The sequence below is a fragment of the Talpa europaea genome (assembly GCF_964194135.1).
Source record: "Talpa europaea genome assembly, chromosome: 3".
Lineage (NCBI taxonomy): Eukaryota > Metazoa > Chordata > Mammalia > Eulipotyphla > Talpidae > Talpa > Talpa europaea.
This window is the reverse complement of record NC_140069.1, coordinates 133841382-133868061: the sequence shown is the minus strand read 5'-3', so window position 1 is coordinate 133868061 and position 26680 is coordinate 133841382. Positions and strand designations below refer to the sequence as shown.

The following is a 26680-nucleotide window of genomic DNA, read 5'->3' as shown; positions in this document are numbered from 1 at the left end:
AAATCAGTTCTCCAGGAAGCCTGGCTGGGGGTTTTCAGTCACCCCAGGGCCGGGCCAATGCCAAAGCTGCCACTGGTTCTGGATCTGTTTTCTTCTCTGATTGTGCTTTTCCAAGTCCTCATGGCCACCAGAGGGGCCAGACACAGTCCTCACGGCGAGGAAGTTGGCCACAGCATGGTTTGAGGGTGACCTCTCTCATACATGCAGACACCCCCAAACACATGCTGCCCCACTGGCCTTACCCCCACCAGAAAACTCAGGGTTTCCCTGGCCTCCACCCCGGCCCCCAGAGTGCCTTCATGACACACTTGAGGAGAGGGACGGCGGCCTGAAAAGGACAAGGCCCTCCATCCCCCGGGCACATGGGTGGGACACACGCCGCCCAGGTCACACTCCAAGGCAGGTGTTTGTGGTGTCTGATCCTGTGCGTGTGCATCTGGGTGTGACACTTCGGGGCGTGTGTGAGTTTGTGTTTGGCCAGAGGTGGGGGCCGAGGCTGGGGGAGGCACTTCTGGGATTCAGGGCACATTGACTTTGAAGGGGCTTCCGGGGACACTCTCGTCACCCCACTTGACGATGAGGATGTAGTCCCCTTTCTCCTTGACGGTGTAGGTGACGTTGTAGACCCGGTTCCCCATGTGCTTCACGTACACCTCCTCACAGGGTGTCTTGGGCCCGTGCACGCCCACCATCATCATGTTGGTACCTGGAGAGGGAGGCAGCGAGGGGCGGGCTCACACCAGGGCCTAGAGCACCCGCATGCTCCTGTGGACGTGTCCACCCCCCAGCCCCCGGGAGACCGCCCCCCTCCTCGGCCTGCCTGCTTTGCTGCAGTCCACCGTGAAGGAGTTCTTCTGGCCCACGAAGGCCTGGGACAGGCCGGGGCCCCGTGTCACCACCTTGCTGGCATCTGAGGAGAACTTGGGGATGGAGCTATAGCTGGAGCCCCGGCTGGAAGACGACTTGGTCACAGTCTCCACCAGAACTGTGGATGTTTCGTGAAGGCTGTGGCCTCCAGACAGCCGGGGACCTAAGGGGTGAGTAGGGTGGCCATTAGTGAGGTTGGAGACCTGCCTTCCTCCCTGGGAAGTGGGCCCTCGCCTGGAGCTGACATTACTTGGGGCCCCATGCTCCCTTCCTTGGTGGAGACACCCCACTCCAAAGAAGCCCAGGCTCCGGGCTCCGGGCAGGCTTATCCAAGGTCTTGGGCCTCCGAAGGCCCTGTCCCTCACCCTCTGGACTTTGGGAACTCAAGCTGCAGGGTAGTAAGTCTGGCTTTAAAAATTCAACTAATCCTTCATGCGTTTACAAAAGTGACGCCTACTACATAGTTGCTGAGTTCTGTCCTCCTGGAAGCTAAATTCTGGGGGCCACTGCAGGGGAAAGATCAGTGATGGGCAACAGTAAAGAAGGAGGCGTTGATTCTTAAAAATGCTTCTACAAGACTCCACAGAGTGGCGTACTGTGCCAAGCCAGGCCCGCCCTCGTCCCGGGAACCTGACCGTGATGTTTGGGGCAGATGGAGACCCAGAGCCAACCGGGATGGGCTGGGCTGCAAACACCCTCCCAGGGTACTCACCTGTGACTTTGGCCTTGAAGGGGCTGCCCACGATGTGCTGGGGGCCGCCATACTTGATGGCAATGAGGTAGTTGCCAGGGGCCATGGGTGTGTAAGTGACCACGTGGCCCTCAGGACACTCCCGGCAGTCCAGCTGCACCTTGGAGGGGCCGTCAATGGTGACAGACAAGGCTCCCGAGCCCGCGTTCAGGGTGTTGACAATGAACTCTGAGGACACACCTGGGACCAGAGGCAGCAAGGATGTAGCAGGAAGGACTCAGCCCCCCCAGAGCAGGCTCCAGCAGCGCTGCCCCTGCCTCCGAGGTAGTACAGGACTAGAGACAAAGCACCACAACATCCACCCCTCCTTCCCAGCCGCCGCTCTCACCAGTGGTGCCTCCTTCAAGACCAGGACCATAGGCTGACACCAAGCCTGGGTCCCCGGCCTGGCTCTGCTCCCCAACTCGGATCTTGAAGGGACTGCCAGGGATGTGGGCGCCATTGAACTTGACATCGATGGAGTGGACACCATTCTCGTGGGGGATGAAGCGGATGGTGTGCTTGTCTGTGGGGCAGAGGGTTTGTGGGTGAGCCCCTGATCCCTCCCCTGGCCTTCCCAGAAGGTGCTGACCTGGCAGGGAGGGGCAGGGCCAGCTCACCACTGTCCAGCTCAGAGACGTAGCATTCCTCCACCGCACCCGAGGGCGTGTGCACCCTCGCGTCGATCACCCCCCGAGCACCGTTCAGCTGTACTGCGAAGGACGCTGGCTGGTTCACCTTGAGGCCCGTCTCCTGCGGAGGCCACAGAAGAGGCTCAGGCTTCCTGGGAGGGTCGGGCGCACTCCTCCCTGCACCCCCAGCCCAAGGGCCCCCACCTCCCAACCCCAGCACGACTGATCTCAGGTTCTCAACAAGGTTATGGGTGGCAGGGGCTGTGGCCTTGGTATCCACCTGCTAAGAGGTGGGCCCACCTGGCTGTACTGGGCCCGATGGGAGGGCAAGAGATGGGGTGCCTGCCTGGCCAAAGACCCAGACACTGAAAAGCCCGATGCCTGACCCTGCTGTATGGCTGGTGAGCTCAGATGAGGAAAGAGGAGTCTGGACTTGGCCTGGGCATTCCCTGGAGGAGGCAGGCAACGGGCAGACTGGGAGATGTGAGAATGAGCCTGGGGGTGAGGGATGCACCCCGAGTCTAGAGTGGGGGGAGAGGAGAGGCACAAGGACTCTGAGGCTGACTACTCTAGGAGAAGGGGGTATGGCCAGATGGAACACCTGTCTGGCCCCTCCAAGGTCACTGAAAGCCCTTGATGACGTGGGCTGCCTGGACCTCTGCCCATCTCTCAGGCAGCGGAGCAAGCACCGGGGCACACACCTGGAGGCTGGTCACCGTGAGGCGGCGGGCATCATCTGAGAGGGAGGCCACGGGCACCACAAAGGGACTGTCTGGGATGTGCTCATCGTTGAACTTGATAGACACCTCATAGTCACCTGGGGGGCAGAAGCCAGTCAGCACGGGCCCTGGGGTGGGGGCTGGCAGGGCAGAACCACCCCCAGCCTCACCCAGGACAGGCTTCTTGGGTCAGGGCTTGGGCCTGACACCATCCACACCCCCAGGGCCCGAGGGAGACAGGCAGAGCGGGGCCACGGGGAGGGGGAGTCCTGCAGCCCCAACTGTCCCCATGAAAAGACCCCATCTGCAAGGTCAGGCGGGGCCAACCCTCACCCCGTCAAGGACACGTACCTGGCTCCTGAACAACATAGGACACCCCACAGGAGCCATCTTTGCGGTCCTCAAATGCAATCTCGGCCTTGCTGGGACCCTCCACAGCGATAGACAGGCCTCCGGCGCCCGCTTCTCGGGTCCAGATGCTGAACTCAGCTGGAGACAGGGCAGGGGGACCCCTTTAGCACCACGGCCCATCCCTCTGGCTGCCCTGCCCCAGGCCGCCTCCTGGCCGCCGGCTGCTCACCTGGCACGCCGGCCACGCCGCGCTCCAGCCCCGTGCCTCCAGCTCGCACCTTGTGGGCACCGCCTTCACCCAGCGGCCCCACTGTGAACTGAAAGGGGCTGCCGGGGACGTGCTGGCCTCGGTACTTGACAGTGACCGTGTGGGGCCCCATCTCCTGGGGCACGAAGCGCACGCTGTAGGCGCTGTCCTCCCCCTCCACGATCTCCGCGGCTTCCGTCTTGCCCGACGGGCTGGTCACCTGTGCGGTCATGTCCTGAGAGCTGGCCTCACCTGCGGGGGTGGCGGTTGTCAGGGAGACGCTGGGGCCGTTCAGGGCTTCGGACCCTCCCTCCGCAGGAAAGCCCCCTCCACCCCACTGTGTCCTGGGGGGCCAAAGGCCCCGGCATCCCTGTAGGGCCCAGCCAGCCCTGCCCACCTTCCTGCTGCCGGGAGATGCTGCCGAAGGAGCCCAGGCGCTCTCGGCCCAGGAAGTCACCGAAGACAGCGGGGAAGGGGTCTCCGCCGACCTGGGTGGACTCCTCCACCCGCACCTCCCGCTTGGTCTCCCCGCCCCGCGTCTTGCTGATCTCGGTGCGCTCGGTGCGGGTGTACGTGTGGCTGCTGCGCGTGAAGGTGCGGGTCAGGCGCTCCTGCGCTGACACCATCTGGAACCAGTTCCCTGGGGGACACGGGGCCAGGGAGAGGAGGGAGGTGAGCAAGCGGGGCGGAGGCCCAAGGGCAGGCTCCGGGCCCCGCCCTCCCCGACAACCCGGGGCCAGGCTCTTCTGGGCTCACACCTGGGATCTTGAGGTTGAGGTCGCAGGTGCTGCCGATGGTGGCGATGGAAGGCGCTTGTCTGCGCCGGGTGATGCTTTCCTTCATGCGGCCCTCGCCGGTGACCTTCACCGTGAAGGGGCTTCCTGCAGGGGGAGAAAGGGCGGGCGGCTCAGGCGCCTCACACCGGCCCCCGGCTCCTGTCCTCTGGCCGCCCGGCCGCAGCCCAGAGCCTCACCTGGCACGTGCTTGTCGGCGAACTTGATGTTGATGATGTAGGTGCCGGGTTCGGTGGGGCAGTAGGTGACTTTGCATGTGCCATCTTCCATGTCTTCACAGTTGATGTCCACCTTGCTGGGGCCTTCAATACTCAGCCCCAGGCCCCCATAGCCTGGCGGGACATGTCACCCTCAGTCCCTGCCACTCTGCTGTCCCCAAGCTCCATCCGGAATGGGCACCCAGTGGTCTACTAGCTACTAATGAAAGATGGCCCGGGGGGAACAGGGGTGAGCCAGACACTGACCCAGGGGGAGGCAGTCTGGAAAATTCCCTACGTTAAGCCTCCTGGGTGCCCGTGAATGAGGGCAAGAGACACTCAGGGACAGCTGAGCTCTTCCCCCATATGCGAATCCACCCTCACAGACGCTACGGCCAAGGGGGTATTGGCCGGTCCTCACTGGACCGGAAGGGTCTCTGGGCCAAGACATACCTGCGTTTCGCGTGTCCACGATGAACTCAGCCACCTGGAAGGTGTGTCCCTCGGACAGGCCCTTGCCCCAGACCCGCACCTTGCTGGCATCCCCGATCTCAGACGGCCCCACCAGGATCTTGAAGGGGCTGTTGGTGACGTGCTTGCCACTCTTGCGCACGCTCACCACATGCTCCCCAACCTCCTTGGGGGTGAAAGAGATTCCTGTGGAGGGGGGCAGGGGTCAGTCGTCGTGTCCTGGGCCGGGCAGAGGGTGCCTTCTTGGGCCCTCCTCCCCCCTCGGCCCCTGTGCCGGGCCCCTCACTCACCAATGTGCCGGTTGGGGAGGCGCTTCAGCAGGCAGGGCTCCTCGTTGCCCGAGGGGGCGCGGATGCTGGCGGTCAGCTGGCTCAGGTCACTCTCGGTGATCTTCAGCGATACATCCGTGGAGGTGCCCACATTCAGCTGGGATGTCCTCATGGAGTCATCGCCTGGGGAGGGCCGGGGTGTCAGGCAGCCGTGACTGCAGGCAGGCCCCACCCTCGTGGTGTCCAGAGACTCCCTGGCAGGTCCCCCCTGAACTCAACAGAGACTGGGGACCGCCCACAGGCTCAGAGAGGCTCAGCACCCAGGAGAACAGCCTTCATTCACAGGTTAGCTGCTGGGTAGCGGACAGGCCCCCCAGTGGGCGTCTCTCCAGAGCAGGTTACAGCCTTAATTTGTGTATTTTAGTATGAGTTGCACAGACGCGTGGAAACAAAACACTAGGCTAGACCAGACGCCAGAGGCCCTGACTGCTGTGGGGCTCTAAGTTGCTTGGCCTCTCTGGGCCGGCTGGTTTCCTCAACTATCAATACCCCAGGATTCTCCACACCTCAGCTCGAGTTACTTCAAAGACGAAAAGAGTTTCAAGACATGGAGGGTGGGTGGCTGTTTCTCACCCGTGCAGACAGGAGAGTTCCTTACATGCCCCATAACGTTTTCTCCAAAAACGATCCCTTCCACCTCAGACGGCTCTACCTGAGCCCCCTCGCCTGAGCTCAGCAGCTGCCTGAGCGGACCTCGGCTGGGGAGACTTGGACATAATGGTTTGCACAGCCATCGTGGGCCGGGCCGGAGCGCCCACGTGCCCACCCACCTGTGATCTTGGCCGTGAAGGGGCTTCCGGGGATGTGCTTGTCGTCAAAGCGCACGATGATGCTGTAGTCTCCGGGTGCGGTGGGCAGGTAGGACACGGTGCAGGTGCCATCCTTGTTGTCCTTGCAGGTGATCTCTGCCTTGGACGGGCCCTCCACCGCCAGGGACAGTCCGCCTGTAGAGAGAGGCGGAGCTGAGATCAGAGGTCCTGCTCCTACCCCTGCTCCCGCTGGCCCCCCACCCCAGCGCCCTGCTTGCAGCCACCTCACCTTCCCCGGCATCCTTAGTGACAATGGTGAAGGTGGCTGGCTTGTTGACCATGCCGTGGCTCAGGCCGGGTCCGTAGGCACTGACGTGGCGGCTGTTGATGGCATCCACGTAGAATTGCAGGGGACTCCCTGGGGGTGAACAGGAAAAGGGGCTAGGTCAGCCATGGAGCCCACCATGGCCCCCTCAGCACCTCCCACAGCCTTCCTGCTAGACCCCACCTCTCTCCATAGGGACCTGACCAGTGGAAGTCTGCTTCCCACTAGGCATAAGCCTCCCCTGGAATTGCCCGGTGTCTGTGCATCACAGGCGCTCAATAAAGATTTGTGGAAAGAAGGAAGCAAGAACGAAGTGGCAGTGGGCTGCACTGAGCCCAGCCCCGGGCAGCCTGGCCCCCGACTCACCTGGGATGTGGTTGCCATCGTACTTGATCCCCATGTGGTGCAGGCCTTTCTCCGTGGGCGCATACCTCACCGTGATGGTGCCGTCCTTGTTGTCGGTGATGCTGGGCCGTGCGGTCTTTCCAGAGGGCATCCGCACCTCCCCTGCCAGGCAGACAGTCATGTCGGGGACCCTGGTTTCTCCTACCACACCCCAGCCCCTGCTCCTGTGTGTGTTTCCACCCCAGAGGTCAGGTCGGAGACAGCCTGGGATGCTGGGACGAGCCCTGACCTGGGACAGAGGCCTGAGCCGGTTTCAGCTCTGCCCGGCTTGCTGTGCGATGCCAGGCAGCTCACTTCCCTCTCTCTGGGCCTCAGTATTCACCTCAAGGGCCTGGAATAGGTAACCTTCCTCTAAGCCCTCATGCCGCAAGGCCCCAAGGTAGTACCTGTGAGCTCCCCTTTCTGCACCGTGAAGGGGATGACCAGGTTGAAGGGCCTCAGCATGGATTCCATCGGCTCCACGGGCACCACTGGCTCCTCGGTGGCCTGTGGCGGGTGAGAGGGAGCAGTCAGAGGCTGGGGTGGCCTGGTGAGCCTGACCTGAGCCGTGACTGAAGTCCAAGAAAATGAGGAAAGAATGAAACGGTTAATGGTGAAGCCAGAGCGCAGCAGAGGTGCATCAGCTGCAGAGAAGAGGTGCCGTGCCCAGCTCAGGGACCCGAGCCCCGCCTGCTCCCCGAGACGACCCCAAACCACTGAGGAACAGAAGGAAGAAATGAAGGCTGAAGAGGAGGGGCGCGGTGTTGCCAGGGGCAGGGCAGTACCCAGTGTGTGGGGTAGGCGCTGGGCCGGGGCAGCTGCAGCACGTCGGAGGGCTCCTCCACGAGGGGCATGGGGTCACACGCCTGCGGGGCAAGGCATGGGAGAGCAAGGCTGCGGCGGGCCGGGCTAGCCTGAGTGGCAAGAAGCTGGCTCGGTATAACTGGGGGCCCACATCCTGGGCTGCCCCGCCACCGGGATGGACGGGTAGCCTTCGCCCACTACCCTCTGGAACGCTTCCTTGTCCTGCAGGGCCATCTTGGGGAGGCGTGCCAGACGGTGGGCCTGAGGGTCAGAGGAACTGACCAGCCAAAGAGCTGACCCACCGCCAGAGGCGCCGGAGGGAGGGCTCTCCTCCTGGGTCAGGAGGCCTCAGAGCGACGGCTTGACCCGAGCACCGTGGGCCCATAATCCTTCAGACCTGGGGACAGGCTCTGGGATGCCTTGCCGCTGCTAAGAGGGCCTGGCCCCCCTCCCAAGCCTCCACCTACATCTAGTCCTGCCCCGCGCGATGCTTACCAGCACGTGGAAGGGGCTGTTGGGGATGTGCTCGCCTCCGAAGCGGATGGTGATGACGTATTTGCCCGGCTCGGGCGCTGTGTAGTAGATGTCGAAGGTGCCGTCGTGGTTCTCAACCACGTCCACATCGAGCTCTGCCCCGTCGGGCGTGGACACCGTGCAAGTCACCTTGCCCTTGCCTGCTGCCTTGGCGTCCACGGTGATCACCGTCTCCTCCCCGATCTGGATGCGGGGGCCCAGGCAGGCACCTGCCGCACAGGAGAGCCAGGTCAGGGGTCTGTGAGCGCCGGGTCCCTTCTGTCCCCAGGTGCTCCCGCCACCCGCCCACAGCCAGAAGAGAAAGAGGACTCACCCAGGCCGTGGCCGCCAATGGACACTGGAAATAGAGAAGAATGTGAGGTGGTACAGTGTGCAGGGGGGGGGCTCCCTGACCAGTGGCGCCCTGGGGTCCGGGCCAGGGGCCAGGGTGGTGGCCTTGGGCAGGGGAAGTGGGGTGGGTGCCCACCTGTGACAAGGCACTTGCTGGCGTCCCCGGTGGGCAGGGCATGGATGCGGAAGGGCGAGTAGGGGATCTCGTCGCCGCCGTACTTGATGGTGATGGTGTAGCGGCCGCTCATGTCTGGCAGATAGGACACGGTGTAGGTGCCGTCCCCGTTGTCCCGGATGTTGGCCTTCTTGGGCTTGCCCTCGGGGTCCTGGGGAGGAGCAGAGGTCAAGGCCTGCCTGTGCCCGGAGGCTGGCCTGCAGGCAAGCTGTGCGAGCACTCACCAGGATCTGGACGGTGAGCAGACCCTCACCGGCGTCCCGGGCGTCGATGGTGAACTCCACGGGCAGGCTGGCGGGGATGCCGGAGGCGTTGAGGCCGGGGCCGCTGGCCCGCACTTTACTGGCATCGTGGGCTGGAAGCACCTTGATTTTGAAGGGGCTGGTGGGGCAGAAAGGATGGAGAGTTGGCTGGAGGTCGGACGGGAGGCCTGGAGTTCTTCCCACATTCAAAGCAGGAGAGAAAACTCCACGGGCCAGGGAGGCGGGACAGTTCCCAGAGCCACATCACACCCTGTCTGGGGAGGGTCACTCGGGCCCTCCTTGATGGGGCTGGAGCATTTATAGTCTGTTTCCAGGAAATGCCATGGTTTGATCCAAGAGGAGGGCACTGGAGGTTGCCCCCTCCCCTCCCCTGCCTTTTCCTAAGGTGGGGGGCTACACCGAGGGACGGCCCAAGGAGGAGCACCCCCGGGCCTGCTGCTTCCGGGGCAGGGAGCCCAGAGGAAGAGCAGATGGGGCAACAGAGACTGGATGAGGCCAATATAAGTGGAATGGGTTCTCCTAGGTCTCTCCGGGGGCCCAGTAGGTCTGATGACCCCATTGGGAGCGCCTCAGAGCTCGTCACAGCCCGGGAGCCCAAAGCTGGTCCTCACCTTCGAGGCACCTCCTGGTCGGCGTACTTGACAGCTACCGTGTAGGGCCCGTCAGTGGCGGGGGTGTAGTGGACAGTGTGGGTGCCATCCCCGTTGTCACGCACCTCCACAGGTTCAGCCACACCTGGGCAAGGGGCGCAGGATCAGCACAGGCTCCCGGCACCCGGTCCCACCTCCACTCTGCCCGACATTCCATACCTGTGGGGCCCAGCACAGCCACCTGTAGGGGGGCCCGGCCAGCTTGGCTGCAGTCCACTGTGAAGGTCTGGGGTACTCGGGCCCTGACACCGGCCCCCAGCCCCGGTCCCGAGCATTTCACCTTCCCAGGGTCCACCACATCCTTCACCGGCACGCGGAACGGGCTCCCTGCACAGAGAAGGGCCCTCATTAGTCCCTACCCACATGCCAGGTGGGTCTCTCTGAGACTGAGCGGCCAGGGAGGCCTGTCCTGCCTTTGAGATGCCCCAGGGAGGCCAGACCAACGTGGGCAAACACTTAGGAACGTGCTACGAACACAGAAGCAGGGATAAATAAACTTGGCTGCAGACAGGCTGGGCAAGCCTCACTCATTTGGACCATAAGCCTGGAAGAAGCGCTTCATGAATTAATAAAATGTTAAAAAAAGGAGCATTTCAAAAGTAAAATGTATTTTGACCGTGTGAAATTAGATAAGCTGGGGCTGGGGGAGGTAACACTCCGTTTCAGCAGGCCCAAGTGATTGGATAATTGAAGGCGTGAGCTGCTGCCCAGCAGCTGGGCCGTGTGGGGAACAGGGGGCCCTGGCTGTGCAGGCAGCGAGAGCACGAGGGTGGCAGAGGCGGGCCTCCTGGTGAGAGTGGCCTGGACTGGGTCTGAGTGACCAAACCCTGGGGCTCTGGTGTTCCGGCCAAAGGCCAGGATGCCACCGCCCTGCCCCGGCCACGTTCTCAGCACCCATGCCTGCCTCTCCCTGCCTCCCTGCTGCTGGGCTCATGGTGTCTGCCCTGGGAGGAGCCTCCACAACCCACGTCCAGCTTCCCTCCCGCTGGGCCTGCCAGCCCTCTCTGCACACCTGGGATGGGCCGCCCGCCGAAGGTGATGTTGACGTCGTAGTCTCCAGGAGTGAAGGGGACGTACTCCACGGTGCAGCTACCGTCCTTGTTGTCCTTGCAGGACATCTTGGCTTCCGAGGGGCCCTCGATGGCCAGGCCGAGGCCCCCGGTGCCGGCTCCCCTGCAAGAGGACATCTCCATCAGCTGAGCGGGAGCAGCGGGTGGGGTCTGAAGGGCAGCTGAGCCGGGCGGGGCCGGGGAGGGTGTGGGCTGTGGGGAATAGGCCAATGGGGGCCCGGCTGAGGAGGGCCCACCTACAGGGGCGGATCTGAGACCCTGGCGGTTGGGTCTGAGTGACCCTCGGGAGGGGATGGGGCAAGGGTGAGGCACTTGCAGAAGGACAAGGGGAAGGGCAAGTGGCTGGGATCACGGTGGCCAGAGCATCAGGGCCGAGGCTGGGAAAGGGGAGGATACCTGGTCTCCACAGTGAAGCGGTTGGCCTTGTTGACCAGGCCGCTCTCCAGGCCTGGTCCGTAGGCCCGCACGCGGGTAGGGTCGCAGCCCTCGGTCACGCCCACTCGGAAGGGGCTCTTGGGCACAGCTACGTCATCATACAGCACCTCCACCAAGTGCACACCTGGAGGCCGGCCCACGAACGAGTCAGGGTGGGCACGGCCCCCACCACCCTGCGGCCCTGAGGACGCTGTGACCGCACACCCCCGCCCTCGGTCAGGCCCCTCACCCTCTTCGTAGGCCGTGTACTGCACGCGGTAGGTGCCGTCCCCATTGTCCGTCACGTAGGTGTCTGTCTTAGCCCCGGAGGGGTTGAGCACTCGGGCCGTCACGTGGTTCCCGCCGGTGGCTGTCAGGGATCTTGCGTCCACGGTGAACTCGGTGGTCACTTCCCGCAGCACGCCTGGGTCCCAGGAGAGACAGCTCAGCGAGGTTTGGGGGTAGTTTTCACACAGTAGCTCCCCTGCCCCCCACAACTCTGAGGCCACAGCTCCTCTCCACCTGCTCCCTCCCAGCCCGAGCCGGCCACCCTCTGCGCCTGAGCTCAGCTCCGTCTCCCACAGCCCCCACTTTCACTCCCTTCAGTTGCTCTGGATCTCACATGCTTCTGTGCGCCCCACCCCATGCCCAGCTCAGGTCTGGCCCCAGCAGGTGGCCTACTCCCCCTTACTGAGCTGAGTCTTGTCACTTTATACTGCAAAGCTTCCTCAGCACCCTCCAGAGCAGGCGTCTCATGAGTTCAGGGCAGGGCCCCTTAAGCTCATGGAGGTCGAGGCTCCCCCCAGAAAAATAGCCACGGGCAGACAAAATTTTGCCATAAAAGTAAAAGCAAAGCTCCAGACCCTGCCCTTGCCCTTGGCTCCCCCTCCGGGGTATCTGAGCCCAAGGACTTCAGGAAAATCCAGAGCCCTCCACTGGCCCTACAGAGGCCTCCTAAGCCCTCGGCACTGCCGACTCCCTTGGCTCCCTGACTGGACACCTGATGGCTCCTTTCACTCACCGTGAGGCTCCACGCCGGGCCCCGAGACCTTGACTCCACTGGTGTCCACGGCGGGCTGCACGTGGACGCGGGTGGGGAACTTGGGTACAGGGTGCCCACCATACTTGATGGTAATGGTGTAGGTGCCAGGGAAGGCGGGGCTGTAGGTGATGTGGTAGGTGCCGTCCGCATTGTTTTGAATCAGCACCTCGGCCTTGACGCCGGCGTCTGACAGGATCTCGATGGTCAGCTCAGCCTCACCCGCCTCCGAGCAGTCCACGGTGAAGGTGGCCGCCTCGCCAGCCTTGCCTCGCTCCAGGCCCGGCCCACTGGCCCGCACCTTGCTGGGGTCGAACACGGGCTGGATGGTGGCCTTGAAGGGTGAGCCGGGGATGTGGGCTTCGGCAAACAGGATGTTGATGGTGTACTCGCCCGGCTCGGTGGGCAGGTAGCTGACGGCACACGAGCCATCGCCATTGTCCTGGCATTCGATCTTGGCCTCACAGGGGCCCTCCACAGTCAGCCCCAGGCCGCCGGTGCCGGCCCCCTTGGTGTCGATGGAGAACGGGGCCGGGGTGCCGACAAGTCCGCCCGTGAGCCCAGGGCCGTAAGCACAAACCTAGAAGGAGAGGCAGGTTGTGGGTTCCTTCCACCCTCCGCGCCCAGCCTTGATGGCTCCCTACTCAGCTGAGCACCTTCGACTGTGGCAGCTACTACAGACCTGGTTCTCAGCAGTTCCAGATAAGGAAACTGAGGCAGAGAGGTGAAATCATTTGTCCCAATTAGTGGACCTGGGACTCACATCCAGGCCTGACCCAAGACTCAGTTCTTAATTGCTAAGCTGTCTCAAAGGCAGGTCCTATGGTGGGGGATACCTGGATCCTTGACTCTGTCCCTCCAGGTGCATCAGCCCCTCTGGCCTCCACCCCTGTGACTCATCCTACAAGCCCCTGACACCCAGCTCCCACCAGACTATCTCCTCACCTTGGAGGGGTCAGGAGGCAGGACGCCCTCCACGGCAAAGGGGCTGCCGGGCACCGGGTGACCGTCGTAGGTGATGTCCACCTTGTAGGGCCCCTCCTCAGGGGGCATGTAGCGCACAGACTGGGCGTCTCCTCCACTCACAGGCTCCAGCTTGCAGGGGATGGGTCGCCGGGAGGGTGAGGTCATCCGCACATCCAGCTGGCCCTGACCGCCAGCCCCCCGTGTGTTCACAGAGAATGCCTGCTCTTGTCCCACAGCCACCTCTGCACGGAGGCAAGGTCACTGTGAGCAAAGACTCCAGCCCACCTCCTCCCAGCACCCCTGCCTGCCAGGGCAGCTCCTGCCCCACTTACTGCTGTTGAGGCCTTGAACTTTGACTTTGCTGAGGTCCAGTGGGGGCGCCACGTTCACCACGAAGGGACTCTTGGGGACAGGGTCCCCACCATAGGTCACCGTCACTCCCATGTTGCCCTGTTGGATACAGCAGGAGGTCAGATCTGGGCGGCTTAGACACAGGCTGGCAACATGCCCTTGGCCGAGGTGGACCTGAGGCAGAGTCCACTGTGAGGATGGGGGCAGGAAAGGGGCCAAGATCCAGAACTGGTCCTATGAGACTGGAGGAAGGAGACCTGCACCCCGTCTGCCAGGATGGGGGGGGGATGGAAGGGAACAGGGCATACCTGCTGGACCGGGGTGTACTTGACGGTGTAGGAGTAGTCGTGGTTGTCTATGATTTCGAAGTCCCGCACAGCCTCGCCCTTGGCGGCCCCAGCAAACTGCACGTCCAGCTTGGCCTTGCCGGCTCCCTTGGTTTGCACCGTGAAGTGAGTAGGCTTCCCAACTTCTACACCTGGGGGGCCCATCAAACGGTGGTGAGGACCTGGTGGCCCCCTCACCCCAGCCCAGCCCAGCCCAGCCCAGCCCAGGCGCCTACCTGTGCGGTTCAGCCCGGGGCCCTCAGCCTTGACTTTGCTGGCATCATGGGATGGGCCCACCTTGATGTGGAAGGGGCTGGCAGGGATCTCCTGGGTGGAGGAGAGGCCAGGTCAGGGTGCACAAGGGCAGTCTCTAAAAGAGACCCCTGGCCCCCCATTTCCTCTGGGGCACACTGCCTGTACATAGGAAGTGCCCAATGGCCGTGGACTTGTCCCCAAACAATAGCGTCTCAAGTTGCCAGGGGAGACTTGGGAGGTGCAGGTGCCGGTGACCGGTGACGACCAAGAGTCGAGGCTGCGTACCTGGTTGGCAAACAGCACCATGATGGTGTAGTGGCCGGCCCCCGGCGGCGTGTACTTGACTGTGAAGGTGTCGTTGTCATTTTTGATGATGTCAAAGTCAATGTCAGCCTCTGCGGGGCCCACTACTCCCGGGGCACATTTGATGCCGATGCTCACGTCGCCTGAGGGGAGGCAGGCAGGGGCCATGAGTGGGGGGCTCAGCAACCTCTTTCAGGGACCCTCCCCCAGGGCTGGCCCAGCGCCGAGGGTGAGCGCCTCCTGCCCAGGCCACAGCTGGACTCACCTTGCCCCGCCTCGCTGCAGTCCACAGTGAAGTAAGTGGGTTCATTGGCCTTGAGACCGGTCTTCTCCACGCCGGGGCCGTACACCTTCACCTTATCGGGGTGACTGCCCTCTCCCACGTTTACCTGTGGGGAGGAGGCGTCCGTGCTCAGTGAGATGCCCTTCCCAGCACCGCCAACCCCGGCTTTAGCAGGGTCAGTCCCAACCTCCCGGCGGGGGTCTTGTGGTGGGGCCTGGAGAGCCAACCTCTTCCACGTGGGGGGTCCCCCCTCCCTCTGGAACCCCTGGCAGAAGGCAAGGGGCAGGGTGAGGGAGACGCACCCGGAAGGGGCTCTTGGGCACGTTGACGCCTCCCCAGGAGACGATGATGGTGTGCTTAATGGGTTTGGTGGGCACATAGGAGCAGCGGAAGGTGCCGTCGCCATTGGGGATGACCTTGATGTCGATGGGGCAGCCATCGGCGTCCTGTGGGAGTCCCCCAAGCAAGGCCTTAGAGCGCTCTGGCTGCCTCAGAGCTACAGCGCCCTCTGCCGGCCCCCGGCGACCTCCTCCCCTCCCACCGCCAGGCTCACAGGCCCTGCCCCCCCACCACCCGACCTCAGACCACAGAGCCCGGTTCCACTTGCTCTGGTGGCCAGAGAGCACCCTGGGCGCCCGGGGACCTGGCGCCAGGCCATCTGGTGGCCTGGCCTCCCAGTCTGTCTCTGAAATGTGTTGGTGGAGCAGAGGCTGGGCTAAATCAATGTTCCTATGAGTGAGTAACGAGCCTTGCAAAGAAAAATCATCCTCTTGGACCCAAGAAAACATTCATTAACCTCCAGGGGTCAAGAGACACCCATCTGAGAACCTGACTTGGGAAACCAATGTCCTATTCGAGCACATCAGCTTTTAATTGCAAATTTTTAGTGTGTGTATATAAACGTATCAATAGAGACATGTTTTTAAGATCAATGCTAGTAAGACTTCGTGTCCTGCCCGTACAGCCCTGCCTCCCACCTGCCCCCAGCCCTCCTATGTTTCCCTGACCAGGGCGGCGGGGACAGTGAGGTCGGGCAAGGCCGCACCTGGGCATAGAGCTTCAGGTCTCCCTTGCCAGCTGCGCGGGCATCGATGGTGAACTCTGCGGGCTTGTCCACGATGCAGCCAGTGGGCTCCAGGCCGGGCCCAAAGGCCTTCACCTGTGTGAGGGCCAGAGGAAAGGGCTGGGTTGGGGACCCCCCTCCAGCGCCCCCTCCCACGCCAGGGTGCAGGGCTGGGGCCCCACCTTGTCAGGGAAGCAGTCAGGCGGGGCGGGCTGGATGTTAGCGATGAAGGGCGAGTCTCGGATGTCTTCGTCGTCGCAGATGACGTGCACGGCGTACTCCCCGGGCTCCGTGGGCCAGTACCGCACGTCACAGGAGCCATCGCCCTTGTCGTCACACTCGATCTTGGCTTGTGAGGGCCCCTCGATGGAGAAGCCTGGGTTCCAGGCAGGGAGGGTCAGAGGGAAAAGAGGCACCCTGGACACTCAGGCTGGCCCCTAGTATCCTCGCTCGTTACCCCGATACCCCACCTCTCCATTTCACCCCGACATGACCGAGCATCCCTGCGTCCTGTCCCGAGAACCCCTCCATCACACAACTTCCCAGCATCCCCCTGGCTGCCCAGTCACTTACCCAGTGTCCCCACCTCCGTGCCGACGGCCTCCACCACAAAGTCGGCTGACTTGCCCACCTGGCCAGTCTCTAAACCAGGCCCCCAGGCCCGGACCTTCTGAGTTCCTGCCTCTGGGCTCACCTGCACCTCAAAGGGGCTAGACAAACAGATTGCTGGTGTCAGAGCCAGGAAGTGCCTCCTCACAGTTACCCACCTCTTCCCCCAGAGTCGCAGGAAGCCTGTCTCTCCCCCACAGGGTGAGGGCAGAGAGGAAGGCAAGGAGTGCATGGACTTACCTGCGGGGGATGGCGTAGCCGCCCCATGTGATGGTCACCACGTACTTTCCAGGCACCACCGGGTAGTACTCACACTCGTACACGCCGTCTCCAGCCTCCCGCACCTTCACCGGCTCCTCGGTGCCCTCTGAGGAGATGCGGGGAGGGCATCAAGGGTCTGTGAGTGCCAGCTCCTCTGCTCCTTCAGGGAGCCCTGGGCCCCAGTGCCACCCCGAGGCAAAGCTACAGGCGGGCAGGGCAGAGCTGAAACTCGGGGCAGAAACCACATGTTCCCCATGCAGCATGCTGGGGGAGCGTATCATCCCAGGCTGCAGACTGGGAAACTGAGGCAGAGAGGAGACAGAGTGCTCGAAATCCCAAGTCTCCTGGAGCCTCTGCAAGAGGCATGGTCCTGGCTGTCACAGTCTTCAGGGAGTCCCAACACAGGCCGTATTTCTTCCCTGCCCCCCACCCTTCCACCCCCATCCCTGGCCCTAGGCCCTGGCACTCACTTGGGCCTTTGACTGTGACCTTGAGCTCCCCACTGCCAGCACCCTTGGTGAACACCTTGAAGTCAGCCACTTCTTTCACACGCACGCCCTTGGGCTGCAGGCCTCTCCCAGAGGCACGGCAAGCATTGGGGTTACAGGCTGGGGGAAGAGAAGAGGGGAGAGATTAGTGTGCTGAGGAGCCTGGAGGCCCCCGTTTCTCACGCCTCATCCTCCATCTCACTGTGCAAAGTCCTCATGACAGGCACAGGCCACGGCCTTGTGCGAGCCTCTCTCCCCTCCCCTGCCCCTGACACAACAGGGGCAGCTGGGAGCCATGCTGGGCAGGGAGCAGGCCACAGGCCCCCAGCAGGCCAGTTACAAAGCTCCCTTTTTCACTGGGCCCCCAGAGTGAGACCCTTCAGCGATGCCCGGCCCGCCTCCACTGGCGAGTGCTAACGTGGCACCACTCTCTTGGCCTGCGGACTGCGGACAGGGTCACCAAGGGGACGAGCAGCAGCGGCAAGGGCTCTGACGGGCAGGAAGAGACCCGAGTGGGAGGAGTCAACTCCCCAGGGCCTGGTGTGTGGGTGCTCCCCGTACATGCTCCCATCCCTGCGCCCTGTCACTTCCACCAGGCCATTCCAAGGTGGCAGCTGGAAACCTTCCCTGTGGTGTCTGCCCTTGTGGTAAGGATGAGATCTCTCCAGAGCCCCACCCCTGGCTTCTCCTGCCCCTCGTCAGCTTCAGCGGGTTTACCCGCCCCTGTGGGGTGAGCACTTCATTTCCCACAAGTCCTCAGACCGAGAATGTGGTAGCAGTGCTCTGTGTCCGGGCCTTGGGGAGTGAGGGTGCGAGAGGTGAAGGGCTTTTACCTTCTGCCACTTGGACGGGGAAAGGACTACGGCTGATGGGGGCCCCAGCGAAGGCCACGTGCACCGTGTGCGGCCCCTCCATCACCGGCCTGTACGTGCAGCGGAATGTGCTGTCGCCCTTGTCCTCCAGGGCCACCTCCACCGTGTCCTGCCGGCCCTGCGGGTCCACAATCACCACGGAGACATCACCAGTACCGGCCCCTGCCGTGGACAAAGGCTGTCAGGTCTGGGCACTCACGGGTGCTGGGGGCTTCCTCCCCCAGAGACTGCCCCCCAGTCCCCGCCTGACATCTCACCAACCAGCTCATGCTTACCCGCAGTGTAGATGTCAAAGTAGGTGGGTTTGTTAGCCACATTACCCACAGGCTCCAGGCCAGGGCCTCTGGCTGATACCTTGTTGGCATCACCCAAGGCCATGCCCACATTCACCTCAAAGGGGCTATGGTCAATGTTCTGGCCAGCAAAAAGCACGGTCACCTGAGGGTCAGGAGTCAGCGGTTAGCTTCTAGGGGAGAGCAGTTCTGAGGGGTCAAGGGCAGAGCCGGGGCAAAGAGGGTAGAGGTGGGTGGCGGTGAATGGGGTGGGGGGGTGGGAGGTGAGAGGGTGTGAGCTCAGAGAGGGAGCTCAGAGAGGTGGAGCTCAGAGCTCCATTCAGCCAGAGCCAAGGCTGTGAATCAACTGGGGGGGAAGCGAAACCCCTCGGGTACCTTGTGCAACCCCGCGACCTTGGGCACATAGGAGACAGCATAGGTGCGGTCCTTGTCATTGTTGGGAACCACCTTGGCCTGTTGGGAAGGGAAGAGATTGGGAGTCGTAGCGGCAGTAGCCCCTGCTGACCCCACAGGGCCCAGCAGCCCCCCGGAGAGTCCTCCCAGCCCCTAGCACAGTGGGTGGCGCTGGCACAGGCTCCAGGCCATCCTATCGCTCTCCACCCACGCTGTGTCCCCAGCGCCTCCTGCCTCCCCATACCTCCTCGGTGTGGCCCTCGGGATCCTCGATGTAGACCAGCACCTCGCCGACGCCGGCATCCGCGGTCTGCACCGTGAAGTGGGCGGGCTGCAGCACGGTGTTGCCCTGGGGTTCGATGCCTGAGGGGCAGAGAGCAGAGCCCCATTACTTCAGGACAGCCATCCTAGCAGGTCCCGCCTGCCCAGAGCCATCAGGGGGTCCACACCTACCAGGCCCATAAGCAATGGCTTTCTTGGGGTTCAGCTGCTTGGAGCGAACAGGGGCTCCAGGCTTGAGCTTGGCCTTGGGGAACTGGGACAGGTAAGTCATAACAGAATGCTCATCCACGTTGGGGTCCACGATCTCCTCGGGGGCAATCACCTGCCATAGGAGGAAAGGAGTTTCAAGGTGCCTTCTTGCCTGGCAGCCCCTATGCCCACCCACGCCCTGACCAGGAGAGGCCCACCCTCCACCCTGGCCCTCCTGCTCTGTACTCTTCCCCTACTCAGTCTGAGAATACCTGGGGCACCCCGAGCCAGTCGTCCGCCTGCTGCATGGCCTCCCGGGCGTTCTGCACGGGCTTGTTGGGGTCCCAGGCTGCCCAGTCAGGGCAGAGGCCTAGAGAGAGGGCAGAGGAGATGGCGACGAGGGTTGAGCAGAGCCAGAATGCAGAGCATTTGCTCGTGCACGCCCTCACAGACGGGGGTTCACACCCACTCCCACACAGCTTCAGGCCCCTGACTGGCCAGGTTCCTGCTGACCCCCAACCTTACAGTCCATCAGTGGAGCTGCCCACCACCGCTTCGAGGCACGGCAGCCCTGCCTAGTAGCAACAATAGGCCTTTCTGCCCTGGCTGACGCAGCCTGGCACCAGCCCTACCAGCCGGTCTCCTGCCTGTCCAGGCCGCAGCAGAGACCCTGAACGCCAGACCCCTGTGAAGGCTCCTCCTCCCAGACCCCTCCTGTCTCATTTCTGCTGCCCCAGGGTGGGCAGAGGAGGCAGAGTCCTGTCCACACGTGCCTCCAACCCCTCCCCAGAAGGTCCTGTCACAGCTGCCCTGAAGCCTTGAACGTCCAGCATTTCCCACATCTACTTTAGGGCATAAGACTCCCTCTCCCTCCTAACTGCCCACTTGGGGAAACTGAGGCATTGAGGGCTTGTTGGGAGAGGGTGGGTTCTCCTCTACGGCATCTAGAACCCAGCCCTCCTAATGGGAGGGCGGCTGAGGCAGCTCCAAACGGCTCCTGGGCAGAGGTATAGGGACAGGGGTTGCTAGGGCCAGGCCAGAGCCGGTGGCTGATTGGGGGCGATGCTCATTGTCGGGGGAAGGGGCCGGCTCAAAGGCTGGAATCCAAGACTGGCCAGAACAGCTGAGCTCACTGCTGGCAGCCACACCAGCTGCGGGCAATGGCTCAGCAGTTGGGAATGCTTCCCAGGCGGCCAGTGCCCCGGCCTCCTACCCCCTGCTCCACGGTTGACCCCAGATTGGGGGAGGATTCTCCCAAGGGGCCATGGCTCCCCAAGGGCAGAGCCTACCGACCCAGAGGGTCAGAAGATCTGTCTTCTCAGATGAGGGTCAGAGAAGAAGCTGGACACAGAGCAAGGCTCTCACCCGCGATCCTCAGTCTCCCGAGCTGCCCCTCTGACCAGGCCAGAGCCTGCGTGGGGAGAGGTCGCCTGCCCTGGGCAAGCCACACCAGCCTCGGTCCACACCACCCTGGGCTTCAGCCCCTTCTCAAAATTGGTCCACGGTCTCTCAAAGAACTTTTCTGGGTCTAACACCTGGCGTTCTTGCTGCAGGAACCACCGCACGCCCCCTGCCCCCGCTCAACTTTTGCCCGTGTGGCAAAGTAGGAAGTTGAGGGAGTAGGGAGTTGAGACCCTGGTTCAGTTTTGCCACAGATCAACTGTGCTGTCTTGGACAAGTCACTGGCCTTCTCTGGACTTCAGGGTCCTTGTCAATGAAATGAGGGGTTCTAAGCCTGCAGGATCTGGCACACCCATCAGCAAGGGCCTGGTGCCCACAGTGATCTCTGTTTCTATTCCCCGGGGGCCCTGAAATATTCTGGCAGCCACAATCTCAGGACCACCAGCTAGTCCCAACTTTCCTTCTGGGCTAAGGGCTCCGTGCTGGGCCCGTTGGTCCACTCACCAGGGGCGCAGTTGTCCACCAGGGCGCCCAGAGCTTTGCCATCCTGCCAGTCACGGTTGAAGTTGGTGATGGGCAGCTGGGGCACCTTATTTTGGATCCAGCCGAGCAGACGCTGCTTGGGAGTCTGCTTGCGGGCGTCCTCATCTTCCTCATCCTCCCACATGGGCATGGAGATGGAGTAGTGCAGGATCAGAGTCCAGATCAGGCCCAGGATCAGCTTCAGGTTCCCATCCACGATGGCCTTGCTGTCTGCAGACGAGAAAGGACAAGAGGTGCTCAGGAGAGCCTGGCCCCTCCGCCCCCACGATGCCCTACCGCCCCTGCTCCTGGACCTAGTCCTTCTCTGCCTACCAGGTTCTCTCCCTCCAGGAAGGCCCAGCCTTAGGGACCCCTCCCTCTCAATGAGGCTGCTGCCCAGGGCATTCCTGCAGCAGGTACCCCCACCTCTACCGCAGCCCTGGAGTGGGCCTCCACTTAGGTTAGATGCATCCAGGAAACTAGCTGGGACTGCGAGCTCTTGGGAGCAGACACTGTTTTGGTTCATTTCATTTTTTGACAGTTTCACTGAGGTATGTTTAACATACAACAAACCACGCATGTAGACAGTACAGCTGGGTAAGCTTTGACAATCCGTATAAACACATAAAGCTATCACCCCACAAGTCAAGATTATAACTGCATCCCTCCCTCCTAAAGTTTCCTTGCAGGGACCCCTTTGTGATCCTACTCTCCTGCCCCTCTTTATCCCCGCTTCCCAGGCAACCAGGGGTCTGACCTTGGTCACTAGAGACTAGTGTGTGTTTTCTAGAGTTTGGTACAAGGGGAATCATGCCTGTATGCACCTTTTCGTTTGGTCTGTTTTCTCTCACTCTAAACACTGGATTTTACCTTCCCAAACTCAGGGCCTAGAACTTTGCAGCATCTCAATAAAATAAACATTGGTTGAATGAATGAATATTTTAAACACTGAACTTGGACAGGAGTAGAGATGACTGCTACCAGCCAGATTCTCCTCTGGATGCCATAAAAGGCTTTTTGAACAAAGTTCTAGGAGAAGGGAGGGCTTGAAAGCTTGAAAATCATGTTTTCTGGGGCCTCCCTGGTGGCGTAAGGGGTTAAGCACAGCACTATCTGCAACACAGTTAGATCCCTGGCCAGGCAGCAACCCACATGGCGCAGCAGACCTCTCCTGTCTCACCCTCTGCTCCCCTCAGCAGTGTATTTCGTCAGTCTGCCTGTTCTGTTCCCCACCCTGTCTCTGGTGACTCCTCTCACCCTCTCCATCTCTGGTCTGTACCCCAGTTCTTGTTTGCATAAATAAAAATAAAAAGAAAATCATGTTTTCTAATGCTAGGAGTCCACGACTTCACAAGAGCCAAGAGAAAGGTCTCTGAGGACTCAGCCTCAGATGAGACCCTATTGCCCATCCCCAAACTTTGGGAAAGACAAGGGACTAGACAGGGTTCCCCAAGATTTGGGGAAATCTCATAATAGCCAAAGAGAAATATGCAGGAGCCGAGGTTATCCAGGTTATAGATCTTTGGAATCTAGCTTATTTGTAAAGAGCACTGCAGGCCTGAAATCCATCAGCTCTCCCAGCACTGTTTTAGGAGATTGGGAGGGGGCAGAAGACTCAGCCTTGTTTACTGCTGTTGCCAGAGAGATGGGAAAGGGTGGGGCTGAAGGCAACCCCACACTTATCTCCCCTCTCCCCCTGAGCCACCCCCCATCTAGGGGGGTGCAGCATTAGGCAAGCAAGGGCCTAGGAAACCGCAGCATCCCCCACCCCACCCCCACCTGTCTCTAGGTCCCTCTGGCAGTGGGCTGGGGGCCCCTTGGCTCCCCCACCCATTCACTGATTCATCCTTCCTTCCCCTCAGCTCCCCAGCCCGCCCCCTCTCCCCCTGGCTACACTGCAGCACAATGGTTTGGCAGCTTTCAGATTCCATGACACACTCCCTCCCCAGCTCCGGTGCTGGGCTACATTCTCTCTCTAACACACAGGCCCACGGCACTTTCACACAGTCTTGACACCCAGTCCCCAGAGCCTCGCAGGACCCTGACAGCCTCCAAAGCCTCGGCTGGCACACCCAGAGAGTTTCTTGTAAACTGGAGCCAGGCCCCCAGGAGGGAGGCCTTGAGGTTGCTAGAGCTAGGGGGCCCGAGGTGTTGGGGGGGGTCATTCATATTTGCTGAAGAGAGAGGCTCTCCCCAGCAACTGGCCTCGGGCCAGACAGCAAGTGGTCTGCTGTGGCTTGTGGAGAGAGAGGGGTAGGCCTGCATCCCATCCGGGAGCTTGACCTTCCTCTCTCTCCCGCCTTGGAGACCAGGCAGCTAGGTTCACCAGGCTTTCTTCCTCCCACCCCACTTGCCTGGGGATACCCCCAAAGGGGTGGGAGGAGCCCCACAGCCAGTCCCAGAGGCCACCCCAGGCCTCAAGTGGAGGGGGGAGGAGAAAGGCCGCTGAGGGAGGTGCCGGGACAGCTGCTGCCCCCTCCAGCCCCTCCCTCGGCTGTTGGCTCAAGGAGGTGGAATAGCAACTGGGGAACAGCTGCGGGACAGAGCTGCCTCATAAGCCTCTTTGTTCAGAGGGGCTGAGGGGGTGGTGGGGGCCGGGACTGGGTAGTAGGGGACACAGCTCCTTAAACCCAGGATGGGTGCCCCATCTCCAGGGCACTTCTCCGCTCTCACCTCTCTCCTAGACAGGGATGCAGGGAGTCTTTCCGACCCCCTCCCAGGTGCCCAGAGGCTCAGTTCAGTCCTGAGACGGCGCCAGGAGGAGGTCCCTGGACAGCCGCTACTAAGTGGGAAGAGGGAGCCCGAGGAAGCAGGATGCCCCCCTGGTGGGAACCCCTTTCCCTCGTTTCAGGGTAGAGCGCCCCGCCCCCAGGCCCCCTCCCCTCCCCTCCAGTGTCAGCCTCCGGCCCAGCAGCAGAATTGCTGACAGCTTATCTCATCAGTGAGTGAGCCACTTGGCCCAAATAGGGAATGGCTCCCCTTCCTCCCAGCGGGAACCGAGGCGCTCCCTCCCGCCTCCACAGCCTCTGCTGCTTCTTCCCCCTCTACTCTGAGCCGGCCCCTTCACCGTCGAGCCAAGGGGGCCGGAGCCAGGCACCGCCATGGGGGAAGGGAGAGGTGCGCTCAGGAAGGATGAGGCCTGGAGAGGGGCCTGCCGCCCCCGCAGCGGGGAGGGGAGGAAAGGCTGAACAGTTTCCTATAAAGCCTTGGTGAGGCTCCAGGCTGTCCCGCGACACCCCACTTAGGCGAGACCATCCAGTCTGTCAGATCCCAGTGTGTTGGGGGTCGCAGCCCAGGGCTATCTCTGGTCCCCCACCCCAACGTACACACCCTCAAGTAGCCTCAGCCCCAACTACACACACCAGGGCCCCCTCCCCCACCCCCTGTCCTCAGGCTTGTCCTTCTGGAAAGCTCAGAGACATCTGCTGTGTCACGGAGGCAGGGCTATTTCCAGGCCAGCGCGGGTGGGGGGGGCAGTATTGGGGCAGGAGGGGGTAAGGCCTAGAGATGGGACTGGACAGGGCAAAGGGCCTCAGACTGACCTCAGTCGCTAATTCAGGAGGCCTAGAGACACCCTGCAGGAGATGGGGTGAACAGACATTCCGCCATCTGGAGAAGTCTGGGTCAGCCTGGCTTGGGAGGCACCTGACCCCAAGTGCTACTCCTCTCCTGTGGTCCGAGGGTGCACCCCGCAAATGACACTTTCCTCTCAATCACTGCAGTACTCTTAAGACCTCAGCACCAGAGAAGGGGGTCTTCCCCAGGCCCCCCAGCCTGCAGGGATGTGTGCCCTGCTGCCAGGAGAGGGGCAGCCTCGGTCCACTCCGAGCCCACCCCAGACTCCCGGGCTCCCAAGCCTAGAGCGCCTCCCCACCCCCACACAGCACCGACACACCTTCCAAATCTGGTTACACTCAATGACTTCCTCCCTGCTCCAGGCCTTCCCCTCCCTCCTGGCAGCCCAGAGCTTTAGCCGCAGCCAATCCTGCTCCAGGGGACGGGCTGGGGGTGGGGGTCACGGTTATGTGGGAGCCCCCTCCTCCACAGGCTGAAGTGGCTGGAGGACCAGCAGGGGTTAAGGCTCCCTGCCCTCTCTCAGCGCCTTTTTAGGTTTCTGAGGCTGTGCCCCGCCTGGCCCTGGGGCTGCCTAGGAGCCAGTCTGGGCCCCCCTAACTGCCCGGACCCCAGCACTCTTTGCCTCCATGGGCCTGACCCGGACCTGCTCCTCCCCTGCGGAGGTGCTGGGAGGCTGGGAAACCCTTTGCTTTGTTCAGGGGGAGACCCCCCCGGAGTCAGTGTCGGGGCCCTGGTCAGCCCTCTCCAGCACGGGCTGGGTGGATGGCGGGGTGGTAGGAAAGAGGATCCGAGTGCAAGCAGGGGCGGGCTGCCGGGAGTCTTCGGGGGATGGAGAAGCTGGAGGGCTTAGGAACCCTGAGGTCTGGATACCCCCAGGCAGCCCCCAAGGCCAACAGTTCTGAGAAAGGGGTGAAGGCAGCGCGCGGCGGGCAGGAGGCCGGGGGCCCGGGTGTCTCCCTGCGCCCGTCTCAGCCGCCCCGCACGCCCCGCACCTGCCTCCCCCGAACCCCGCGTCCCCTCCGCCCCGGGGCCAGCCGCTCCGGGGCACCCCCCGCTCCCGCCCGCACTGACCGATGGACACGAGCTTGATGTGCTCGCGCTCGAGGAACTCGAGGGCCACGGACACGTTCTCCAGCTTCATCTGGCGGAAGTTGGGGCGCGGGTGGAACTTGCGGTACATGCGCTTCTGGCTGAGCACCTCGAGCAGCGCGATGAGGCGCAGCCCGTCGCTGAGGTCGCGCTGCAGGTCGGTGAGGCGCTTGCCCACGCACTTGAGGTGCTCGTTGCACCAGCGCGTGAAGGTGTTCTGCTGGATCTTCTTCCACGGCGCGTCCTCCGCCAGGTCCTTCTCGGTGGACGGCATGTCGTCCGCCTCGTCGCCCAGGCCGAGGCCCGCGGGGTCGGTGTAGACGCTGTTGTTCATCATGCTGGCGCCGGGGGGGCTGCGCGGCGGGGTCGGGGCGCGGCGGGGGTCGGGGCGCGGGCCGGGCTGTCGGGGCGCGCGGCGGGACGCGGCTCGCAACTTGGCTGCGCGGGGCGAGTGGGGCTCGGCGGCCTCCGGGGCTCCGGCGCTCGCTCTCGGCCTCCGGGGGCGGAGCGGGGCTCGGGAAATGCGAGCCCGGCCCGGGCGGGGGGTTTAAGAAGCCCCCGAGCCGCCCGCCCCCCCCGCCGCGCCCGCGGCCCCCGGGTCCACGTCAGAGCGCCGGCCTCCCAGGAATGCCGGGGCCGCGGGTGGGGGCCGCCCGCGCCCGCCCCGCCTCCGCCCCTCCCCCGCGCCCGCCGCCCGCCGGGGGTCCCGCCCCGGCCGCGGCCCCGGCCCCCCGCCGCAGCGCCGAGGGGGCGGGGCGGGCAGATGGGGGGCCCGGGCCTGCGACGCCCCTGAGCCGAGCGTCGCCAGGCACCGTCCTGCCGCACACCTCGTGGGACTCGAGACGGGGAAACTGAGGCGCAGGGCTCGGGCCAAGCGCGCTGCCCCGAGGGAGCTCTGGGTGGGCCGGGGCGCGCCTGGGGACGGGCCTGGGCGTCCTGGCTGGACGCCCAGGGGATCGGCCACCTGCGGGCAGGGGAGGGGAGTGTGAGGAAGCAGGGACGTGCCTGGCCCGTTAGGGAGAAAGGTTGGGGTGCGTGTGTGCCACTTTACAGTAGAAAAGGCTTCTTTGAACCCCAAACCCAG

General features: G+C 62.8%; 1 protein-coding gene across 2 annotated transcripts; it reads right to left on the bottom strand.

Annotated features, from left to right (window-relative positions):
• Positions 1-518: 518 nt before the first annotated feature.
• Positions 519-25933, bottom strand: FLNC (filamin C; the record flags this gene model as incomplete). Of its 2 annotated transcripts, XM_084230267.1 has the most annotated exons (48): positions 519-706; positions 821-1030; positions 1580-1798; positions 1947-2123; positions 2218-2350; positions 2931-3046; positions 3300-3437; positions 3529-3798; positions 3944-4186; positions 4305-4427; positions 4520-4672; positions 4991-5194; positions 5299-5460; positions 6108-6281; positions 6376-6504; positions 6778-6918; positions 7203-7302; positions 7581-7661; positions 8095-8342; positions 8447-8470; positions 8600-8789; positions 8863-9019; positions 9513-9636; positions 9711-9878; positions 10564-10724; positions 11018-11180; positions 11286-11459; positions 12057-12654; positions 13020-13282; positions 13373-13490; positions 13700-13869; positions 13954-14044; positions 14258-14418; positions 14541-14664; positions 14861-15004; positions 15604-15717; positions 15804-15997; positions 16195-16331; positions 16471-16597; positions 16962-17099; positions 17813-18013; positions 18127-18289; positions 18520-18597; positions 18782-18900; positions 18991-19141; positions 19281-19378; positions 20914-21158; positions 25575-25933. In XM_084230267.1, 48 exons carry the CDS (start codon positions 25931-25933, stop codon positions 519-521), a joined length of 8163 nt encoding a protein of 2720 aa, XP_084086393.1. The 2 variants fall into 2 exon arrangements, with proteins under 2 accessions (XP_084086393.1, XP_084086394.1); XM_084230268.1 differs by lacking the exon at positions 7581-7661.
• Between the last annotated feature and the right edge of the window lie 747 nt (positions 25934-26680).